Source organism: Pseudophryne corroboree, chromosome 3 (genome assembly GCF_028390025.1).
Source record: "Pseudophryne corroboree isolate aPseCor3 chromosome 3, aPseCor3.hap2, whole genome shotgun sequence".
Lineage (NCBI taxonomy): Eukaryota > Metazoa > Chordata > Amphibia > Anura > Myobatrachidae > Pseudophryne > Pseudophryne corroboree.
The window spans coordinates 195,484,931-195,509,858 of record NC_086446.1 but is presented as its reverse complement, the minus strand read 5'-3'; the positions used below and the strand labels follow the sequence as shown (position 1 = coordinate 195,509,858).

At 44.3% G+C, this 24,928-nt stretch overlaps 1 protein-coding gene across 5 annotated transcripts in view; it reads right to left on the bottom strand.

The window, feature by feature from the left end:
• The window catches only part of LOC135055104 (pulmonary surfactant-associated protein D-like), a 56,434-nt gene extending 33,455 nt beyond the window's left edge, over positions 1–22,979 (bottom strand). For 2 of the 5 annotated variants that reach the window (XM_063958758.1, XM_063958759.1), the window contains exons 1-4: positions 22,896–22,979; positions 22,646–22,818; positions 21,738–21,809; positions 20,165–20,218 (exon numbers count right to left, since the gene is read on the bottom strand). In XM_063958758.1, the coding sequence (XP_063814828.1) occupies positions 20,165–20,218; positions 21,738–21,809; positions 22,646–22,811 (292 nt within the window). In that variant the 5' untranslated portion in view covers positions 22,812–22,818; positions 22,896–22,979. Of the gene's footprint in view, positions 1–4,836; positions 4,959–5,479; positions 6,552–6,626; positions 6,756–6,846; positions 7,354–7,429; positions 7,950–8,116; positions 8,295–20,164; positions 20,219–21,723; positions 21,811–22,645; positions 22,819–22,895 lie in introns of those variants that run through there. The other 3 variants (XR_010243648.1, XR_010243650.1, XR_010243649.1) reach the window with 3 other exon arrangements.
• Positions 22,980–24,928: the final 1,949 nt, after the last annotated feature.

Genomic DNA, 24,928 nt, shown 5'->3' with positions numbered 1-24,928 from the left:
GAGTTGGTGGGGTGGTTTGCGTGAGCTTGGTTACAAGAGGAAGGGATTTACTGGTCAGTGGACTGCTTCCGCTGTCGCCCAAAGTTTTTGAACTTGTCACTGACTTATGATGAATGCGCTGCAGGTGACGTATAAGGGAGGATGTTCCGAGGTGGTTAACGTCCTTACCCCTACTTATTACAGCTTGACAAAGGCAACACACGGCTTGACACCTGTTGTCCGCATTTCTGTTGAAATACTTCCACGCCGAAGAGCTGATTTTTTTGGTATTTTCACCAGGCATGTCAATGGCCATATTCCTCCCACGGACAACAGGTGTCTCCCCGGGTGCCTGACTTAAACAAACCACCTCACCATCAGAATCCTCCTTGTCAATTTCCTCCCCAGCGCCAGCAACACCCATATCCTCCTCATCCTGGTGTACTTCAACACTGACATCTTCAATCTGACTATCAGGAACTGGACTGCGGGTGCTCCTTCCAGCACTTGCAGGATGCGTGCAAATGGTGGAAGGCGCATGCTCTTCACGTCCAGTGTTGGGAAGGTCAGGCATCGCAACCGACACAATTGGACTCTCCTTGTGGATTTGTGATTTCGAAGAACGCACAGTTCTTTGCTGTGCTTTTGCCAGCTTAAGTCTTTTCATTTTTCTAGCGAGAGGCTGAGTGCTTCCATCCTCATGTGAAGCTGAACCACTAGCCATGAACATAGGCCAGGGCCTCAGCCGTTCCTTGCCACTCCGTGTGGTAAATGGCATATTGGCAAGTTTACGCTTCTCCTCCGACGATTTTATTTTAGATTTTTGAGTCCTTTTTTTACTGATATTTTGTGTTTTGGATTTTACATGCTCTGTACTATGACATTGGGCATCGGCCTTGGCAGACGACGTTGATGGAATTTCATCGTCTCGGCCATGACTAGTGGCAGCAGCTTCAGCACGAGGTGGAAGTGGATCTTGATCTTTCCCTATTTTTGGAACCTCAACATTTTTGTTCTCCATATTTTAATAGGCACAACTAAAAGGCACCTCAGGTAAACAATGGAGATGGATGGATACTAGTATACTTATGGATGACGAGTGACTGACGACACAGAGGTAGCTACAGCCGTGGACTACCGTACTGCGTCTGCTAGTATAGAGATGATAATGATATAAAAAATATATATATATCACTACTGCAGGTATATATAATATAATGACGGACCTGCTGGACACTGTCAGCAGACTCCTAAACTACTAGTATGAAGAAGATAGAAAAAAAAACCCCACCACAGGTAGGTATACAATTATGGACGAGCACTGACGACACAGAGGTAGCTACAGCCGTGGACTACCGTACTGCGTCTGCTAGTATAGAGATGATAATGATATAAAAAATATATATATATCACTACTGCAGGTATATATAATATAATGACGGACCTGCTGGACACTGTCAGCAGACTCCTAAACTACTAGTATGAAGAAGATAGAAAAAAAAAACCACCACAGGTAGGTATACAATTATGGACGAGCACTGACGACACAGAGGTAGCTACAGCCGTGGATTACCGTACTGCGTCTGCTAGTATAGAGATGATAATGATATAAAAAATATATATATATATCACTACTGCAGGTATATATAATATAATGACGGACCTGCTGGACACTGTCAGCAGACTCCTAAACTACTAGTATGAAGAAGATAGAAAAAAAAACCCCACCACAGGTAGGTATACAATTATGGACGAGCACTGACGACACAGAGGTAGCTACAGCCGTGGACTACCGTACTGCGTCTGCTAGTATAGAGATGACAATGATATAAAAAATATATATATATCACTACTGCAGGTATATATAATATAATGACGGACCTGCTGGACACTGTCAGCAGACTCCTAAACTACTAGTATGAAGAAGATAGAAAAAAAAAAACCACCACAGGTAGGTATACAATTATGGACGAGCACTGACGACACAGAGGTAGCTACAGCCGTGGACTACCGTACTGCGTCTGCTAGTATAGAGATGATAATGATATAAAAAATATATATATATATCACTACTGCAGGTATATATAATATAATGACGGACCTGCTGGACACTGTCAGCAGACTCCTAAACTACTAGTATGAAGAAGATAGAAAAAAAAACCCCACCACAGGTAGGTATACAATTATGGACGAGCACTGACGACACAGAGGTAGCTACAGCCGTGGACTACCGTACTGCGTCTGCTAGTATAGAGATGACAATGATATAAAAAATATATATATATCACTACTGCAGGTATATATAATATAATGACGGACCTGCTGGACACTGTCAGCAGACTCCTAAACTACTAGTATGAAGAAGATAGAAAAAAAAAAACCCACCACAGGTAGGTATACAATTATGGACGAGCACTGACGACACAGAGGTAGCTACAGCCGTGGACTACCGTACTGCGTCTGCTAGTATAGAGATGATAATGATATAAAAAATATATATATATCACTACTGCAGGTATATATAATATAATGACGGACCTGCTGGACACTGTCAGCAGACTCCTAAACTACTAGTATGAAGAAGATAGAAAAAAAAAACCCACCACAGGTAGGTACACAATTATGTACGAGCACTGACGACACAGAGGTAGCTACAGCCGTGGACTACCGTACTGCGTCTGCTAGTATAGAGATGACAATGATATAAAAAATATATATATATATCACTACTGCAGGTATATATAATATAATGACGGACCTGCTGGACACTGTCAGCAGATTCCTAAACTACTAGTATGAAGAAGATAGAAAAAAAAAACCCACCACAGGTAGGTATACAATTATGGACGAGCACTGACGACACAGAGGTAGCTACAGCCGTGAACTACCGTACTGCGTCTGCTATTATAGAGATGATAATGATATAAAAAATATATATATATATATCACTACTGCAGGTATATATAATATAATGACGGACCTGCTGGACACTGTCAGCAGACTCCTAAACTACTAGTATGAAGAAGATAGAAAAAAAAAACCCACCACAGGTAGGTATACAATTATGGACGAGCACTGACGACACAGAGGTAGCTACAGCCGTGGACTACCGTACTGCGTCTGCTAGTATAGAGATGATAATGATATAAAAAATATATATATATCACTACTGCAGGAATATATAATATAATGACGGACCTGCTGGACACTGTCAGCAGACTCCTAAACTACTAGTATGAAGAAGATAGAAAAAAAAAACCCCACCACAGGTAGGTATACAATTATGGACGAGCACTGACGACACAGAGGTAGCTACAGCCGTGGACTACCGTACTGCGTCTGCTAGTATAGAGATGACAATGATATAAAAAATATATATATATCACTACTGCAGGTATATATAATATAATGACGGACCTGCTGGACACTGTCAGCAGACTCCTAAACTACTAGTATGAAGAAGATAGAAAAAAAAAACCCACCACAGGTAGGTATACAATTATGGACGAGCACTGACGACACAGAGGTAGCTACAGCCGTGGACTACCGTACTGCGTCTGCTAGTATAGAGATGATAATGATATAAAAAATATATATATATCACTACTGCAGGTATATATAATATAATGACGGACCTGCTGGACACTGTCAGCAGACTCCTAAACTACTAGTATGAAGAAGATAGAAAAAAAAAACCCACCACAGGTAGGTATACAATTATGGACGAGCACTGACGACACAGAGGTAGCTACAGCCGTGGACTACCGTACTGCGTCTGCTAGTATAGAGATGATAATGATACAAAAAATATATATATATCACTACTGCAGGTATATATAATATAATGACGGACCTGCTGGACACTGTCAGCAGACTCCTAAACTACTAGTATGAAGAAGATAGAAAAAAAAAACCCACCACAGGTAGGTATACAATTATGGACGAGCACTGACGACACAGAGGTAGCCACAGCCGTGGACTACCGTACTGCGTCTGCTAATATAGAGATGATAAAGATGATAGAGATGAACAAAAAAAATATAACACTACTGCAGGTAAATATTTATATAATATAATGAATGACGGACCTGCTGGACACTGTCAGCAGAATGCGTTTATAGAATAAAAAAAAAAAACACCACTGGAGTGTTTAACTTTTTCAGGCAGACAATATACTGGTGGTCACTGGTCAGTCACACTGGCAGCAAAAGTGTGCACTGTACTCCTGCTATAACTGCACCCCAGTCTCCCCCACAATTCAGCTGTGTGAGCAGTGAGCACTCAGCACAGTCAGATATACATAGATGATATTATCATGCAGCACACTGAGGCTGAGCACAGATATGGTATGTGACTGTGTATCGTTTTTTTTTCAGGCAGAGAACGGATTATATTAAATAATAAATAAAACTGGTGGTGGTCACTAGTAACTATCAGCAAAACTCTGCACTCTGAGTACTCCTAATGCTCCCCAAAATTACTAAGTTAATAGTAAATCAACTCAAGTGTCTCTATTTATTCTAACGGAGAGGACGCCAGCCACGTCCTCTCCCTATCAATCTCAATGCACGTGTGAAAATGGCGGCGACGCGCGGCTCCTTATATAGAATCCGAGTCTCGCGATAGAATACGAGCCTCGCGAGAATCCGACAGCGGGATGATGACGTTCGGGCGCGCTCGGGTTAACCGAGCAAGGCGGGAAGATCCGAGTCTGCCTCGGACCCGTGTAAAAAGGCTGAAGTTCGGGGGGGTTCGGATTCCGAGGAACCGAACCCGCTCATCTCTAGTTCCATGTGCGACCTACTTGTGTACAATTCAACTTCATATCAAATATTTTTAATAAAAACCACAGAAAACTTCTCTTTTTAAAAATGTATTGAAGAAAATTTGTATTTGATTATTGAAATAAAAATTGAAAGGTAATAAAACAAAAAAGTAGTTTGTTATTCTTTATATTCTTTTCTTGTGTAGATAGATATCTGTGGGGAAAAGAAAAAAAGTATATTAAGTAAAGACACTAAAGTCATGTTCATTTCTTTCCCAAGAACATTTGTGGAACCACACAGCCCAGCATGACCCATTGCTGGGCTGTGTGGTTCCACAAAGGCAGGCGGTCCAAAGTGGAATAGTGGCGTCAGTGGTCAGCACTTTGACACGCTAAAATTTTGGAACCACACAGCCCAGCATGACCCATTGCTGGACTGTGTGGTTCCACAAAGGCAGGCGGTCCAAAGTGGAATAGTGGCGTCAGTGGTCAGCACTTTGACACGCTAACATTTGTGGAACCACACAGCCCAGCATGACCCATTGCTGGACTGTGTGGTTCCACAAAGGCAGGCGGTCCAAAGTGGAATAGTGGCGTCAGTGGTCAGCACTTTGACACGCTAACATTTGTGGAACCACACAGTCCAGCATGACCCATTGCTGGACTGTGTGGTTCCACAAAGGCAGGCGGTCCAAAGTTTCTAGAATATATACATTGAAACATTGCTCTACTCACCTTGGTACGCACAACACGAACTTGTGCCGTCCACTTCAATTTTCCACCCAATCCTATGAATAAGCAAAAAACACACACTAGTGAATAGTAAATTCACACTATTGTACACCATTACAAAAAGGATTTTTTGGGTAAAAGAGTGGTATCAGAATTGCTCTTTGGCCCATCATACATGTAGCCACAAGGAGCTTTCATCCGTTACCACACGCGCCCGCATACATGCCCGCGCATGTATGCCTACACAAAGCTCCTTGGTAGTACCCGGTCACGGGTGGGGAAGCCCAACAAAGAAAAAACAATAGTAAGAAAAAAAACAAACTAATGGGAGGGGAAGAAAGGGATACATGAAAAACATAGAAGTAAATAAAAAAATACGACCGGGCTTATGGTGGAAGTCTGTCCGGATCCTGGTGTTCCTCCTGAGGGTGGGGTGTCGATGTCCTGGGAGGCTGGGTAGTGCGTTGACTGTGCCTCTGTGCCCATGCGGCTGTAGATGTGGCGGCCGGTGGTGGAGGCATCTGGTGGGTGGAGTACATCCCTGTATATCCCTGGTACATCTGTGACTGTCTGTACTGGGATGGTAGTTGAGGAAGGGTACGAGGCGTCCTTGTGGCTTGTGACGGCGGAAATGGTGGATCACCAGCGTGTTGATGAGCTGGTTCTGGGAGCTTGTCATAGATCATCTGCAGTGTGGTTGCGATGAGCTGTTGGCTGGATGAGGATTGTCGATGGCTCTCCGACATGTTGGTATTGCTGTGTGCCAGACATGTTGTGTTCTCCACGAGCCGGCCCATGGATTCGGCCAGAATGTGAAGGACGTCCATATTCTCCCTATGATCTTGCATTCTGACCTTTAGCATTGTGGCCGTGCTGTCGGCAAGAGCCTTCTGCATTTCAAGCAGACTGTTTGACATCTTCTTCATTGTCCTCTCAATGTTGTCCAGTCTGCTTCCAACGACATTTGTGTACGTATCCTGGCGGGAAGTAATCTCCGATGCCAGGGTGTGAACCCTCTGAACAGTTGAGGGATTCTGCCCTTCCTGGACGTCTGCCACCACTTGCATTTGGGCAGCTGAAAAGAAAATTAGAAAATATTATACACATTCATCATACATTTGTTTGAAGGCTCACAATTCTATTTACTCACACAGGGATGTAGCAACTGCAGCCTGCTGCACTTCCACCTCATCATCCTCTGACGACTCCTGTAGGAGGAGATCCGGCCTGAAGTAGGAACCAATTCCCGAAGCTAGTCCGCTGCTGGTCCGTGGCACCACTGTTTGCAAAATAAATTTGTTTAAGTTAATAAACTATACAAAACTGCTGCACCCCCCCCCCCCCCACACCCCCAAAAATTAAATACAAACCTTCTCCATCCTGTGGTGCCGCTGCTCCAGGAGCTTCACTTGTCCTCGTATCTGAAGACTTTTCAAGGGTCTGGCTGGATACGTCTGCACGGCTGTCCTCAAACCCAAGAAAAGTCTCGTCTGTTAACCCTGTAGACTCAAACAGATCGGGTGATGGGTCCACAAGGGTTGTGTCTTGAGGCTCTTCAGTCACAGTCCCAGAGCTCCTGGAGATACGACGATCTGGTGATGACCTACGCGCAGGAGCTGTAGTTTGGCGCCCATCTTGTGGTGTGGTCGCCGACGGTGTATGGCGCACAGGTGATAGTCTGTGCACCGACGTCGTCTGGTGCACAGGTGACAAACTGTGCGATGACGATCTGTGGCGCACAGGTGAAGATCTGCGCGCTCCTGATGCTTGCTGCGCAGGTGTCGGCCCGCGCGCTGCTGTCGATGCCTGCTGCGCAGGTGTCGGTCCGCGCGCTGGCGATGTCCTGCGCGCTGGTGATGTCCTCTGGGCAGGCCTGTCTGAAAAAAAAAAAATCACATTAGCAAGTACAAAACAATTTTTACGTTAATACAGCTCATCTGAATTTATTCTTACCATCAGGCCTCCTTTTGGACTGCTTATCTCCCGCCTTCTTCCGTCTTCTGGGCGGTTCTTCCTTCTCGGGAAAGCCAGCAGGACGGCTAGAGTCCACACCTCCGCAAACTCCTTCGACCATGGCAGGGTTCATGCGCCTTCTAATAACATTCTCCCAGGGTAGCCACTTCAGATTGAGAGCCGGTCCACCTCCCGTAGCGGTCTCATGTCGGCGCTGAATCCCCATCTTCTTTTTGGTCTGTCTGCGGCAATCACTGTACCGCTTCATACAGTTTCTGTTGCTCCGGCGGTTTCCAGATACTGCAGTGACTTGGCTCGCGATGGCATCCCAGATGTTTCGCTTTGTCCTAGCTGCTGTGGTCTGTGCCCTTGGTCCATACAGAACGTCGTAGGACCTGTCGACGCCATCCACTAGAGCACAGTTTTCCGCCTCAGTGTATCTGGGTCCACGCGGCTTTTTCGGTCCTGCATCTTCACCAGAGGCTTCCTCCTCCGACTGCTCCTCTGGCTGGCTTCTTGCCTTTAGGGATTGAAAAAAAAAAACCATGCATTTAATAAGATCGGTATGTACCTGTGAGTGTCAGTATCCCTGGCATTGCGCACATATACCTGTAGGTGTGCATGGCAGTGCGCAAACTAGGGTGGGTCAAGTTGGATGCTATTTGTGTCTGCAGGTGTTGTCAGTACCTTTCTATTAGGCTTTTTCTTAGTCTTCTCATGGGCCCTTGACGACCGCGGCTGGTCACTGCATGCCTGGTCGGTCGTATCCCCCTCCTGGGTCGGCTCCCACTCCTCGTTGCTATGCAGGGATAGATCCGAGTGGGTGGGGGAAGGGGGGATCGGGGCTGCTTGTCCCTGGACATCTCTGTTTTAAAAAGACAAAAATAATATAAAAAAATTATATATATTTAAAAATGTAACACATTATATAATTAAATGCAATCACATCATGCTGCTGGGACCCCAGTTCTCAAGCAGGACCAAAGCACAAAACAAAAATACATTTAAAAAAAAAAAAAACCCCTGTACAAGCATCCCTGCACATACTGGAAATCAACAATGGCTGACACACACAAAATGGCTGACACACAAAATGGCTGACACACAAAATGGCTGACACACTAGCCAAAAAGCATCCCTGCACACTCAGGAGGTACACCACAGCTAAAATATGAGGGAAAACACATGTTTGGCATACAACCGACACCACATGTCGGCCGCATGGCCGACCAAACTTGCTCCAAATCAACCCAAACTAGCCAAAAAGCATCCCTGCACACTCAGGAGGTACACCAGAGCTAAAATATGAGGGAAAACACATGTTTGGCATACAACCGACACCACATGTCGGCCGCATGGCCGACCAAACTTGCTCCAAATCACCCCAAACTAACCGAAAAGCATCCCTGCACACTCAGGAGGTACACCAGAGCTAAAATATGAGGGAAAACACATGTTTGGCATACAACCGACACCACATGTCGGCCGCATGGCCGACCAAACTTGCTCCAAATCACCCCAAACTAACCGAAAATCATCCCTGCGCACTCTGGAGGTACACCACAGCTAAAATATGAGGGAAAACACATGTTTGGCATACAACCGACACCACATGTCGGCCGCATGGCCGACCAAACTTGCTCCAAATCACCCCAAACTAACCGAAAATCATCCCTGCGCACTCAGGAGGTACACCACAGCTAAAATATGAGGGAAAACACATGTTTGGCATACAACCGACACCACATGTCGGCCGCATGGCCGACCAAACTTGCTCCAAATCACCCCAAACTAACCGAAAAGCATCCCTGCACACTCAGGAGGTACACCAGAGCTAAAATATGAGGGAAAACACATGTTTGGCATACAACCGACACCACATGTCGGCCGCATGGCCGACCAAACTTGCTCCAAATCAACCCAAACTAGCCTAAAAGCATCCCTGCACACTCAGGAGGTACACCACAGCTAAAATATGAGGGAAAACACATGTTTGGCATACAACCGACACCACATGTCGGCCGCATGGCCGACCAAACTTGCTCCAAATCACCCCAAACTAACCGAAAAGCATCCCTGCACACTCAGGAGGTACACCAGAGCTAAAATATGAGGGAAAACACATGTTTGGCATACAACCGACACCACATGTCGGCCGCATGGCCGACCAAACTTGCTCCAAATCACCCCAAACTAACCGAAAAGCATCCCTGCACACTCAGGAGGTACACCACAGCTAAAATATGAGGGAAAACACATGTTTGGCATACAACCGACACCACATGTCGGCCGCATGGCCGACCAAACTTGCTCCAAATCACCCCAAACTAACCGAAAAGCATCCCTGCACACTCAGGAGGTACACCACAGCTAAAATATGAGGGAAAACACATGTTTGGCATACAACCGACACCACATGTCGGCCGCATGGCCAACCAAACTTGCTCCAAATCACCCCAAACTAACCGAAAAGCATCCCTGCACACTCAGGAGGTACACCAGAGCTAAAATATGAGGGAAAACACATGTTTGGCATACAACCGACACCACATGTCGGCCGCATGGCCGACCAAACTTGCTCCAAATCACCCCAAACTAACCGAAAAGCACCCCTGCACACTCAGGAGGTACACCACAGCTAAAATAGGAGGGAAAACACATGTTTGGCATACAACCGACACCACATGTCGGCAGCATGGCCGACCAAACTTGCTCCAAATCAACCCAAACTAGCCGAAAAGCATCCCTGCACACTCAGGAGGTACACCACAGCTAAAATAGGAGGGAAAACACATGTTTGGCATACAACCGACACCACATGTCGGCCGCATGGCCGACCAAACTTGCTCCAAATCACCCCAAACTAACCAAAAAGCATCCCTGCACACTCAGGAGGTACACCACAGCTAAAATAGGAGGGAAAACACATGTTTGGCATACAAACCGACACCACATGTCGGCCGCATGGCCGACCAAACTTGCTCCAAATCACCCCAAACTAACCGAAAAGCATCCCTGCACACTCAGGAGGTACACCACAGCTAAAATATGAGGGAAAACACATGTTTGGCATACAACCGACACCACATGTCGGCCGCATGGCCGACCAAACTTGCTCCAAATCACCCCAAACTAACCAAAAAGCATCCCTGCACACTCAGGAGGTACACCAGAGCTAAAATATGAGGGAAAACACATGTTTGGCATACAACCGACACCACATGTCGGCCGCATGGCCGACCAAACTTGCTCCAAATCACCCCAAACTAACCGAAAAGCATCCCTGCACACTCAGGAGGTATACCACAGCTAAAATATGAGGGAAAACACTAGTGATGAGCACCGGAAATTTTTCGGGTTTTGTGTTTTGGTTTTGGGTTCGGTTCCGCGGCCGTGTTTTGGGTTCGAACGCGTTTTGGCAAAACCTCACCAAATTTTTTTTGTCGGATTCGGGTGTGTTTTGGATTCGGTTTTTTTTTCTTCAAAAAACCCTAAAAAAAGCTTAAATCATAGAATTTGGGGGTCATTTTGATCCCAAAGTATTATTAACCTCAATAACCATTATTTCCACTCATTTTCAGTCTATTCTGAACACCTCACACCTCACAATATTATTTTTAGTCCTAAAATTTGCACCGAGGTCGCTGGATGACTAAGCTCAGCGACCCAAGTGGCCGACACAAACACCTGGCCCATCTAGGAGTGTCACTGCAGTGTCACGCAGGATGGCCCTTCCAAAAAACACTCCCCAAACAGCACATGACGCAAAGAAAAAAAGAGGCGCAATGAGGTAGCTGTGTGAGTAAGATAAGCGACCCAAGTGGCCGACACAAACACCTGGCCCATCTAGGAGTGGCACTGCAGTGTCACGCAGGATGTCCCTTCCAAAAAACACCCCCCAAACAGCACATGACGCAAAGAAAAATGAAAGAAAAAAGAGGTGCAAGATGGAATTGTCCTTGGGCCCTCCCACCCACCCTTATGTTGTATAAACAGGACATGCACACTTTAACCAACCCATCATTTCAGTGACAGGGTCTGCCACACGACTGTGACTGAAATGACGGTTTGGTTTGGACCCCCACCAAAAAAGAAGCAATTAATCTCTCCTTGCACAAACTGGCTCTACAGAGGCAAGATGTCCACCTCATCATCATCCTCCGATATATCACCGTGTACATCCCCCTCCTCACAGATTATCAATTCGTCCCCACTGGAATCCACCATCTCAGCTCCCTGTGTACTTTGTGGAGGCAATTGCTGCTGGTGAATGTCTCCACGGAGGAATTGATTATAATTCATTTTAATGAACATCATCTTCTCCACATTTTCTGGATGTAACCTCGTACGCCGATTGCTGACAAGGTGAGCGGCGGCACTAAACACTCTTTCGGAGTACACACTTGTGGGAGGGCAACTTAGGTAGAATAAAGCCAGTTTGTGCAAGGGCCTCCAAATTGCCTCTTTTTCCTGCCTGTATAAGTACGGACTGTCTGACGTGCCTACTTGGATGCGGTCACTCATATAATCCTCCACCATTCTTTCAATGGGGAGAGAATCATATGCAGTGACAGTAGACGACATGTCCGTAATCGTTGTCAGGTCCTTCAGTCCGGACCAGATGTCAGCATCAGCAGTCGCTCCAGACTGCCCTGCATCACCGCCAGCGGGTGGGCTCGGAATTCTGAGCCTTTTCCTCGCACCCCCAGTTGCGGGAGAATGTGAAGGAGGAGATGTTGACAGGTCGCGTTCCGCTTGACTTGACAATTTTGTCACCAGCAGTTCTTTGAACCCCAGCAGACTTGTGTCTGCCGGAAAGAGAGATCCAAGGTAGGTTTTAAATCTAGGATCGAGCACGGTGGCCAAAATGTAGTGCTCTGATTTCAACAGATTGACCACCCGTGAATCCTTGTTAAGCGAATTAAGGGCTCCATCCACAAGTACCACATGCCTAGCGGAATCGCTCTGTGTTAGCTCCTCCTTCAATGTCTCCAGCTTCTTCTGCAAAAGCCTGATGAGGGGAATGACCTGACTCAGGCTGGCAGTGTCTGAACTGACTTCACGTGTGGCAAGTTCAAAAGGTTGCAGAACCTTGCACAACGATGAAATCATTCTCCACTGCGCTTGAGACAGGTGCATTCCACCTCCTATATCGTGCTCAGTTGTATAGGCTTGAATGGCCTTTTGCTGCTCCTCCAACCTCTGAAGCATATAGAGGGTTGAATTCCACCTCGTTAACACTTCTTGCTTCAGATGATGGCAGGGCAGGTTCAGGCGTTTTTGGTGGTGCTCCAGTCTTCTGTACGTGGTACCTGTACGCCGAAAGTGTCCCGCAATTCTTCTGGCCACCGACAGCATCTCTTGCACGCCCCTCTCGTTTTTTAAATAATTCTGCACCACCAAATTCCAGGTATGTGCAAAACATGGGACGTGCTGGAATTTGCTCAGATTTAATGCACACACAATATTGCTGGCGTTGTCCGATGCCACAAATCCACAGGAGAGTCCAATTGGGGTAAGCCATTCTGCGATGATCTTCCTCAGTTGCCGTAAGAGGTTTTTAGCTGTGTGCGTATTCTGGAAAGTGGTGATACAAAGCGTAGCCTGCCTAGGAAAGAGTTGGCGTTTGCGAGATGCTGCTACTGGTGCCACCGCTGCTGTTCTTGCGGCGGGAGTCCATACATCTACCCAGTGGGCTGTCACAGTCATATAGTCCTGAGCCTGCCCTGCTCCACTTGTCCACATGTCCGTGGTTAAGTGGACATTGGGTACAACTGCATTTTTTAGGACACTGGTGAGTCTTTTTCTGAGGTCTGTGTACATTTTCGGTATCGCCTGCCTAGAGAAATGGAACCTAGATGGTATTTGGTACCGGGGACACAGTACCTCCAACAAGTCTCTAGTTGGCTCTGCAGTAATGATGGATACCGGAACCACGTTTCTCACCGCCCAGGATGCCAAGGCCTCAGTTATCCGCTTTGCAGCAGGATGACTGCTGTGATATTTCATCTTCCTCGCAAAGGACTGTTGGACAGTCAATTGCTTGGTGGAAGTAGTAAAAGTGGTCTTACGAGTACGACTTCCCCTCTGGGATGACCATCGACTCCTAGCAGCAACAACAGCAGCGCCAGCAGCAGTAGGCGTTACACGCAAGGATGCATCGGAGGAATCCCAGGCAGGAGAGGACTCGTCAGAATTGCCAGTGACATGGCCTGCAGTACTATTGGCATTCCTGGAGAAGGAGGAAATTGACACTGAGGGAGTTGGTGGGGTGGTTTGCGTGAGCTTGGTTACAAGAGGAAGGGATTTACTGGTCAGTGGACTGCTTCCGCTGTCGCCCAAAGTTTTTGAACTTGTCACTGACTTATGATGAATGCGCTGCAGGTGACGTATAAGGGAGGATGTTCCGAGGTGGTTAACGTCCTTACCCCTACTTATTACAGCTTGACAAAGGCAACACACGGCTTGACAAATGTTGTCCGCATTTCTGTTGAAATACTTCCACACCGAAGAGCTGATTGTTTTGGTATTTTCACCTGGCATGTCAATGGCCCTATTCCTCCCACGGACAACAGGTGTCTCCCCGGGTGACTGACTTAAACAAACCACCTCACCATCAGAATCCTCCTGGTCAATTTCCTCCCCAGCGCCAGCAACACCCATATCCTCCTCATCCTGGTGTACTTCAACACTGACATCTTCAATCTGACTATCAGGAACTGGACTGCGGGTGCTCCTTCCAGCACTTGCAGGGGGCGTGCAAATGGTGGAAGGCGCATGCTCTTCACGTCCAGTGTTGGGAAGGTCAGGCATCGCAAACGACACAATTGGACTCTCCTTGTGGATTTGTGATTTCGAAGAACGCACAGTTCTTTGCTGTGCTTTTGCCAGCTTGAGTCTTTTCATTTTTCTAGCGAGAGGCTGAGTGCTTCCATCCTCATGTGAAGCTGAACCACTAGCCATGAACATAGGCCAGGGCCTCAGCCGTTCCTTGCCACTCCGTGTGGTAAATGGCATATTGGCAAGTTTGCGCTTCTCCTCCGACAATTTTATTTTAGATTTTTGAGTCCTTTTTTTACTGATATTTGGTGTTTTGGATTTTACATGCTCTGTACTATGACATTGGGCATCGGCCTTGGCATACGACGTTGCTGGCATTTCATCGTCTCGGCCATGACTAGTGGCAGCAGCTTCAGCACGAGGTGGAAGTCGATCTTGATCTTTCCCTATTTTTGGAACCTCAACATTTTTGTTCTCCATATTTTAATAGGCACAACTAAAAGGCACCTCAGGTAAACAATGGAGATGGATGGATACTAGTAAACTTATGGATGGACGAGCGACTGCCGACACAGAGGTAGCTACAGCCGTGGACTACCGTACTGCATCTGCTGCTAATATAGACTGGATGATAATGATATAAAAAATATATATATATCACTACTGCAGCCGGACAGGTATATATTATATAATGACGGACCTGCTGGACACTGTCAGCACTGCAGACTCCTAAAGTAAGCTACTAGTATCAAGAAGATAGAAAAAAAAAAAACACCACAGGTAGGTGGTATACAATTATGGATGGACGAGCGACTGCCGACACAGAGGTAGCTACAGCCGTGGACTACCATACTGCGTCTGCTGCTAATATAGACTGGATGATAATGATATAAAAAATATATATATATCACTACTGCAGCCGGACAGGTATATATTATATAATGACGGACCTGCTGGACACTGTCAGCACTGCAGACTCCTAAAGTAAGCTACTAGTATCAAGAAGATAGAAAAAAAAAACCACCACAGGTAGGTGGTATACAATTATGGATGGACGAGCGACTGCCGACACAGAGGTAGCTACAGCCGTGGACTACCGTACTGCGTCTGCTGCTAATATAGACTGGATGATAATGATATAAAATATATATATATATCACTACTGCAGCCGGACAGGTATATATTATATAATGACGGACCTGCTGGACACTGTCAGCACTGCAGACTCCTAAAGTAAGCTACTAGTATCAAGAAGATAGAAAAAAAAAACACCACAGGTAGGTGGTATACAATTATGGATGGACGAGCGACTGCCGACACAGAGGTAGCTACAGCCGTGGACTACCGTACTGCGTCTGCTGCTAATATAGACTGGATGATAATGATATAAAAAATATATATATATCACTACTGCAGCCGGACAGGTATATATTATATAATGACGGACCTGCTGGACACTGTCAGCAGCACTGCAGACTCCTAAAGTAAGCTACTAGTAGTATCAAGAAGATAGAAAAAAAAAAACACCACAGGTAGGTGGTATACAATTATGGATGGATGAGCGACTGCCGACACAGAGGTAGCTACAGCCGTGGACTACCGTACTGCGTCTGCTGCTAATATAGACTGGATGATAATGATGTAAAAAATATATATATATCACTACTGCAGCCGGACAGGTATATATTATATAATGACGGACCTGATGGACACTGTCAGCAGCACTGCAGACTCCTAAAGTAAGCTACTAGTAGTATCAAGAAGATAGAAAAAAAAAACACCACAGGTAGGTGGTATACAATTATGGATGGACGAGCGACTGCCGACACAGAGGTAGCTACAGCCGTGGACTACCGTACTGCGTCTGCTGCTAATATAGACTGGATGATAATGATATAAAAAATATATATATATCACTACTGCAGCCGGACAGGTATATATTATATAATGACGGACCTGCTGGACACTGTCAGCAGCACTGCAGACTCCTAAAGTAAGCTACTAGTAGTATCAAGAAGATAGAAAAAAAAAACACCACAGGTAGGTGGTATACAATTATGGATGGACGAGCGACTGCCGACACAGAGGTAGCTACAGCCGTGGACTACCGTACTGCGTCTGCTGCTAATATTGACTGGTTGATAATGATATAAAAAATATATATATATCACTACTGCAGCCGGACAGGTATATATTATATAATGACGGACCTGCTGGACACTGTCAGCACTGCAGACTCCTAAAGTAAGCTACTAGTATCAAGAAGATAGAAAAAAAAACCACCACAGGTAGGTGGTATACAATTATGGATGGACGAGCGACTGCCGACACAGAGGTAGCTACAGCCGTGGACTACCGTACTGCGTCTGCTGCTAATATAGACTGGATGATAATGATATAAAAAATATATATATATATCACTACTGCAGCCGGACAGGTATATATTATATAATTAATGACGGACCTGCTGGACACTGTCAGCAGAATGCGTTTATAGAATAAAAACACCACACGACGAGTGTTTAACTTTTTCAGGCAGACAATCACAATATAATGGTGGTCAGACAGTGGTCACTGGTCAGTCACACTGGCAGTGGCACTCTGGCAGCAAAAGTGTGCACTGTTAAATAATATGTACTCCTGCTACTGCTCCCCAGTCTCCCCCACAATTAAGCTGTGTGAGCACTGAGCACTCAGCACAGTCAGATATACATAGATGATGCAGCACACTGAGGCTGAGCACAGATATGGTATACTGTTACTGTGTCACTGTGTATCGTTTTTTTTCAGGCAGAGAACGGATTATATTAAATAATAATATAATAAAACTGCACTGGTGGTCACTGGTCAGTCACTAGTAAACTCTGCACTCTCTGAGTACTCCTAAGCTCCAGTAAATCAAGTGTCTCACTCTCACTCTCTCTCTTCTAATCTAAATGGAGAGGACGCCAGCCACGTCCTCTCCCTATGAATCTCAATGCACGTGTGAAAATGGCGGCGACGCGCAGCTCCTTATATAGAATCCGAGTCTCGCGATAGAATACGAGCCTCGCGAGAATCCGACAGCGGGATGATGACGTTCGGGCGCGCTCGGGTTAGCCGAGCAAGGCGGGAAGATCCGAGTCTGCCTCGGATCCGTGTAAAAAGGCTGAAGTTCGGGGGGGTTCGGATTCCGAGGAACCGAACCCGCTCATCACTAGAAAACACATGTTTGGCATACAACCGACACCACATGTCGGCCGCATGGCCGACCAAACTTGCTCCAAATCACCCCAAGCTAACCGAAAAGCATCCCTGCACACTCAGGAGGTACACCACAGCTAAAATAGGAGGGAAAACACATGTTTGGCATACAACCGACACTACATGTCGGCCGCATGGCCGACCAAACTTGCTCCAAATCACCCCAAACTAACCGAAAAGCATCCCTGCACACTCAGGAGGTACACCAGAGCTAAAATATGAGGGAAAACACATGTTTGGCATACAACCGACACCACATGTCGGCCGCATGGCCGACCAAACTTGCTCCAAATCACCCCAAACTAACCGAAAAACATCCATGCACACTCAGGAGGTACACCAGAGCTAAAATAGGAGGGAAAACACATGTTTGGCATACAACCTGAACCGACACCACATGTCGGCCGCATGGCCGACCAAACTTGCTCCAAATCACCCCAAACTATCCGAAAAGCATCCCTGCACACAAAAGGAGGTACACCAGAGCTAAAATAGGAGGGAAGAAACATGTTTGACAAACAAACACCACCACGTGTCGACCGCATTGCTACCGACACACACTAAAATCAGCCCAAACTAGCCAAAAATCAATCCTGCACATGCTGGAGGTACACCAATGTAAAAGCAAGACCCAAAAAGTCATTTTAAGAAAGAAAAAAAACGTGAAAAACTTCCCCAAAACACAAAAATCCACAAAAAAATGCAGCAAAACAAGCAGGAGCTATACACATACCCAAACACCCCATGTACACCTCATGGCAACCCCCACTACTCAAACACATACATGCAACACCAGACCCACATGTGGTACTTACCTACAAATGTTGTAAAAGCTCCGAAAATGGCTCTCCTCCGGGGTAACAAGTATCCTCCTGTCTGTCCTGGAATAAAGCTTGCTTGGGTGTCCAAACGATACCACAGCAAACAACCAATTTGTTAGCTCTGCACCTCCTCACACCTCTCTGCAGGTTCACAAAATGGCTGCAGAGCACGCAGCAAACAAGCCCTAATAAAGGGCTGCTTTCGGCGGGAAGTCGAATTCGGGACGCCCACTACTCGCCGATTGGGCCGTTATTCGCCAAGGGGTGTGTCGAATCCATAAAGCATTGCATATGGTGAATTCATGGTCCCGGCGGCAGGGCTGCGGCTGTCGAGTGCTGGCGAATTTTTAAACGGACGGAAAAAAAGCGCGATTCGCCCGGGATTGCATATACCCCTATGTGTATAAGGGCATTAATAAAGGTTTGCATAATGTGTAAAGCGCATTATGTTTATAAGGACATTAAAAATGTGAGTCATATGTGTAAGGCGCATTACTGTATGGTATTATGTGTATAAAGGCTTTACTGATGTGTGGCATAATGTGTATAAGGTGCTCTACTGTGTGGCGTAACGTATAGAAAGGGCACAACTGTGTTGTCTAATGTGAATAAAGTGCAATATGTTGTGGTGTAATGTGAAAAAGGAACAATTCAATGTGATGTAATGTGACAAAGGGGTACTACTGTGAGGAGTAACAGATATAAGGTAAAGGGGTACTACTGTGTGATGTAATGTGAATAAGGGACACTATTGCATGATATAATGTGAATAAAGTTGCACTACTGTGTGGCGTAATTTGAATTGGGAGTACTATTGTGTGGCCATGCCCCTTACCAGCAAAAACATGTCCCTTTTTGGGTTGCATGCTTAATGTGCACACTGTTCCTATTTAAAATATAGGGCCTATAGCACCAAAATGAGGACTGCTTTGGATGATGGGTGATGGTGCTGGGAAAGGGGTGCAGGTTTAGAGGCGGAACTAGCGGCAGTGCTAGGGGGCACCAGCCAAAATCTTAACTACGGCATCATATTGATTAGGGCCAGCTCTTTTTGCAGCATCTGTAGACCCTCAGTCCTTGCATTTTTGGACATATGGATGGCATTGTAGCGGAATTAGCATAAAGTCACAGATGCAACTGCAGCAAAAGATGCAAGGAAGGCTGTCTAACTCAGAATCAGGCCCTATGAGAAGTGATCCTGCCCCCACTCAACAGACTCCACCCCCTCAACAGACCCCATTCCCATTAGGGCTGCTTCCAGAAAATTCCCGGGCTGGTTTTCCATGCCAATCTGCACTTGAGCATACAGTTTTGAAATAAAAAAATATATATTGGTTGAAACTTTACATTGGATTCCGATTGCCATAATTCAGTATCCCTTTAATCCATGACACCTACTGTATGATGTTTATAGGTTCTGTGGCTGATTAAAATCATGTGAAATGCAAACTTGAAGTTAGCCAGCCACAGAACCTGTGATAATCAAAGGTATCCAGGATTAAAGAGATATTATGGCAAGCCTACATTGGATAGACACTTTTTCCAAATCTAACTACAGTAAATTGAAGTAGCAAGTAGTGTTAGTCCACATCTATTAACATTACTGCATATTTGAAGAAATAAATCCCCAAATCTTTAAAGGGTTCAGAAGTGTGAATATTCTGGTAACAAATATTGGTTCCACTTAATGCTGAAGTAAAATATTTTCTATTGATACTAACATATTTCAGATGCATTTGAAAATACTATATAGGGAGAGCTGATATAAACCTATCATTGTGTCCATAATGAAACTAGCAGCAAACTGATAATATCTACAATACATGGTCACATTTTTATTAACAGTATCAATTGGTTTGCTGTAAATATTGTTTGACTATACTGTGTTTACCTGGTGCACCAATATTGCCAGTGGCTCCTTTGTCACCTTTTAGACCTGGTGTACCTGGACAAAGAGAGAATATGAGCTGAATATTACATTTAGTAAAAATAACATTAATAGTTTTGAATGATGATTTTATGTGACAGATCATGCTGGAATAAGAAGTCTTTAACCCACATACAGTACATTAGTTAAAGTGACGTGTGGGTGTAGTCAAGGCACCACCCCTGTCTTATTCCAGTACAGTATACTCCAGGGTTTGTACTATAAAACATATTAGAATAATTCAAAGTAGAGATTTATAATTTATAAATATAATCTTTGTATTATTCTAATGATATTTATAGTCAAACTCCCCAAATGTGCAGCATTCTGCTGGAAATACAGGGACTGTCACGGAGAGACCAGAGCTCTGTCTCCCCTCTGTGGCAATCAGTCACTTCCTGGAACTTTGGGTGGGGCTGCACAGTTGCCAATAATACTACAAAAAAAAAGCACAAGAGGAGGCAGTTATAAGCTCTGCCTCACTTAGGGGGCATGGCTTGATGAGGTGTCAGGTGACCTATCTAGGAATTTCCCCAGCACCCATCCAAGAGCAGACAACATTGAAGAGAAGCTGATGATCAAGATAGCTAAATGGTTAGGTCTAAAACCAATTTGGAGACGGGAACTCTGATGTCACTTTGCTTGCCACCGGGTTACTAAAGAGAGTAGTTTGTGGCGTGGATAGTAGAAGAACTATCCCGTTAGCCTAGCACCTCCCCCTGGTGTTGTGACTCCTCCCCCTGACATCAGAGGTCCTTGCTCCAACTTGATTCTAGCATCTACCATGGCTAAATGTTGGTGAATGTGCTGGTGAGTGACTGCTGGGGCTGGGCAAGAGGGGCACAGGGCTGGTCCACTCCCCTCCAGTGGGCAGTGGACTCAACAAGTTTTAGGTTGTTTCTGCACAGGTTCTGCAACATGCTTTTGTGTTTCTTTTAATGGGTTCAGTAGATTTTAAAAACATTTGAGTGCTCTCTGCCCAACCTTTTGTGTCCACTCACATTTTTTACCTACAGCTTTCTGCAACAAACTATTTTCAAGTCATTACTGGATAAGAAGAAATATATATATATATATATATATATATATATCTAGCCATAATTTCCAATAATATGTAGAGTGCACCTCCATATTATTGCAAACTATGGTATAATTGTGGAACCACTCACATTAGTGGATACCCACTGGGAGCTCCCTATTTTGATCGATGTAAGTGCAGGAAACACGTAGTGTATATATATATATTTATATATATATATATATATATATTTATGTAGGGTAACAAAGTATATACTGCTGCACCTTTTCATAACACCCACATGTACCATCAGGTTCATAAATGTGTTTGTGTAAGCCTGGCTCTGATATTATCCAGTGTCTCCCCAGCCACTGACCTCACCACACGTCACTGGTTAGTTATAAATGTAGGCATAACACCCTTCAAATAACCAAAAATATGTACATGTAATGGCTATTACATTAAATTAATTAATAAATTACATTATTCAGACAGACTCTGTTACCTTTAAACCTTTACCTGTAGGTCCTGCTTTTCCTGGTGGTCCGTTACCACCTCTTATAGCTGGTGTTCCTGGTGCCCCAGGGGGACCTGAATAAGGAATTTTTTTTGCAATTTCAAACTGTTGCTTTTATTGTATATTCATAATGTACATGTATTTAATAGGCTAAAAATATAAAGACAGCATATACTGCATACTTAAAACAATGAACTGCAGTCAAATATATTTTTGACATATGCATTTATTTAATGGTAAATTCCGTAATTGCTAAGCTGTAATATTTAATACACGACTTTCTAGAGATACTGTAAATATTGCTTTGCAGCCGGAAATTGTTTCAGAAGTTGTTAGACAGGTGTTTCACTCTACATATAAATGTCACCAGTGTAAGAAACTTTAAAAGCTTAAGGTCTCTAAAAATTTTCACAACAAAAAAAGTCTTAACAAATTAACATGCCTAATCAACCCAAATAATAATATATTTTTGTTAAATTATATTTCTGTTGTATATAAATCAAGGAAATTATTACAGTATATTATAAAATGCACAGCAATTGCAAGTCTTTAAATAATATTAAAATATGGTTATCGTCCAGTTTATTGTTGCTTGTTAAAAATAACAAATAACAAATTATAAATATGGAAACTCAATCAAAACTTCCTGGATTTAATTTTGTTTCCCTTGTCATTAACCCACTTTAAAATATATTGGCACTTTTTTCCCCAGTACAACGCATGTTTGATAACATTCAAGAAGCTTGTATAACTACAGTTTAAAAACCAGTTTAAAGCCTTTAAAACATATTTGTTTAATTCCTGGAATTTTGGATAAAATCTAACTTTGCAAAGGAACAACCCTCTCCACATTTTTTTTTATAAAACAATCTCCAATATATAAATCTGCAAATGTAATGTACTAATTTACCTGGATCCCCTTTTAAGCCATTGACCCCATCTCTTCCATCTCTTCCATTGAGACCTGGAAGTCCTTGTACCACAGAACACACAGGAGATGTATCTGACAGAGCCTTGGAGAACAATAGCAGGAATATTGCAGCTACAAAGAGCATGTGTTGAAAGTGCAGGATCATGTCTCTCCTAGAAACACATTAATTTTACAAATTTAAATATAATAAATCAGTTATGTGAATTAAATATTAGAACACAGTACTCACCAATTGCAGTGGTTGTGGTCAGTCACAAAAACTCAATATCGTATCAGTATTTCACCAACATGTGAGCCTGCAATGGTTTTTATATGAGAGTTTATCGATTGCTGAGACGTATCTCGGTGAACTTTGAGCAGGTAAGGTCAAAAAAAATGTTTGTTTTTTTTTGTAAAATGAGTTACACTGTGAAAACATGATTTGTAATGTGAAGGTCGTCTTGTTTGTGCATCTGCTGAATTGTACTAGTTGTTTAGGGTTATGTAGATAACTTAATACCTGCACTTAATACATTAAACAATGAGTTTTGTCCAAATACCTACCAATTATTGTGCCTGATTCAGCTTCAGTTGTAAAATTGTAAAATTGGGGTGAATATCAGCAGACTGCTGTCAAAGTCAGAAAAATGTCCCAATGCACGTTGCCATATTTGCACCGCACACTGGTCCGTGCTGCGCGTGCGTACGCTCTCCCGTGGAGGCGCATACCCGCAATAGCGTGCACTCGCAGGCGCGGTATGCGTATTTACGGTAGAGTTTATGTAGTCGTAGCGTGCGACTCATTCGTTACAAATGTTCACAATTAATGTAGTTTATAGATCATGGTCCCTTTGATAGATTCTGAAAGTTTGGTTAAAATACAATGTCCCAGAGCTGAGGAATCCCTCTTTATATCGTACGAAGGGTCTAACAGGAATCATACAGCAGTGTTTGGTACCCATCGGGAGAGTATTTAATTAGCAATATTCCGGTGTTGGTTTGGAGCGTATTAATCGCTCGTGCGAATAGTTATGGACATAAGAAGTTTATGTCCATTTCTATTATTTACACATACTCAGGTATGCGGCGGGAAACCCAGTTTCCCACCCACCTGAGCTGTTGGAAATCGTCACAGCCCACCAGTATGAATCACCCTATGACCTTTTGTTATGATGCAGGGCCGAATTCCTTCGGCCAATGGACAATGGGATTGTAGGACCAGGAGATTGCATTGTGTGTGGGGCATAAATAGGCTGGCCGACCACATCCAGCTCTCACTCTCTCATCAACGGTTATCTGCTGATAGCCGGGAGCTGGATATCGAGGCGCAGGCGATCATACCCTTTGTGCGTAAGTTTCTCTCCGTAATCATTGTCTTTCTGTGAGCCAATTTCTCTCATCTCTCCCCGTCTCTCTCTCTGTTCTGTTCTCTCATATCTCCCCTAGACTAGGCTAGTATTGTATTGTATTAGATAGTATTGTATTGTATTGCATTTAGGTCAGTGTAGTATTGTCTTTTTGTATTTATTGTTTAGTTCTGTGGTTAGGAAGTCTCTGTTATATTGTAGTGTATCATTTGTACTGTTATCCCCTTTTACAAGTATATTAGATATAATACAGTTAATAGGCTTTGGAACCTAAACCAGTATCTGTGTGTTTTCTATAGTGTTAAGTGTTCACTTGAGCGTCGGTGACGCTCAAGCAGCTTTGTAGTTAGTCAGGTTACACAAGGTTGCACTTACACCCTGTACTCACATTAAGGTATTCTTTGTATTTCTTTGGTATAAGGTTTAAACATTAAGGTATAGCGTTGTGAGCGTCTGCGCCGCTGGTGATCTCCTCGTGGTCTCGAGCGTCCGCTACGCCATAGCGAATCATTACTCTAGTCATAACCAATAACGTGTCCTGTGATCACTGGGCCGTGAGCGAACGTGACGCTTGAGCGTCTCGCCTACGGCTGAGCGATCGCTACGCCAATAGCGTACCATTACGGTACTTCTTAAGCAAACAGCGTACAGTGTTCTTAGCTTCATAAAGGGTTGTTATACGACAAAGGAATTTAGCATTGTCAATTGGGGACTCGTCCTATCCTTCTCATATCTGCACTAGGTAGATCAGCAGACATTATCCCTCCAGCAAAGGCTGGGAGGTTGTCTCACAGTGCTGACGGGATAAGCGTCTGCTTCGCTTAGATAAAGAGTGCTGAAGGAATCCGGGAACCGGAAGTAAGAACAAAACGCTTGTGTCTTTTAAAACTGTTTTATTTCTCTTCTGTCTTGCGTA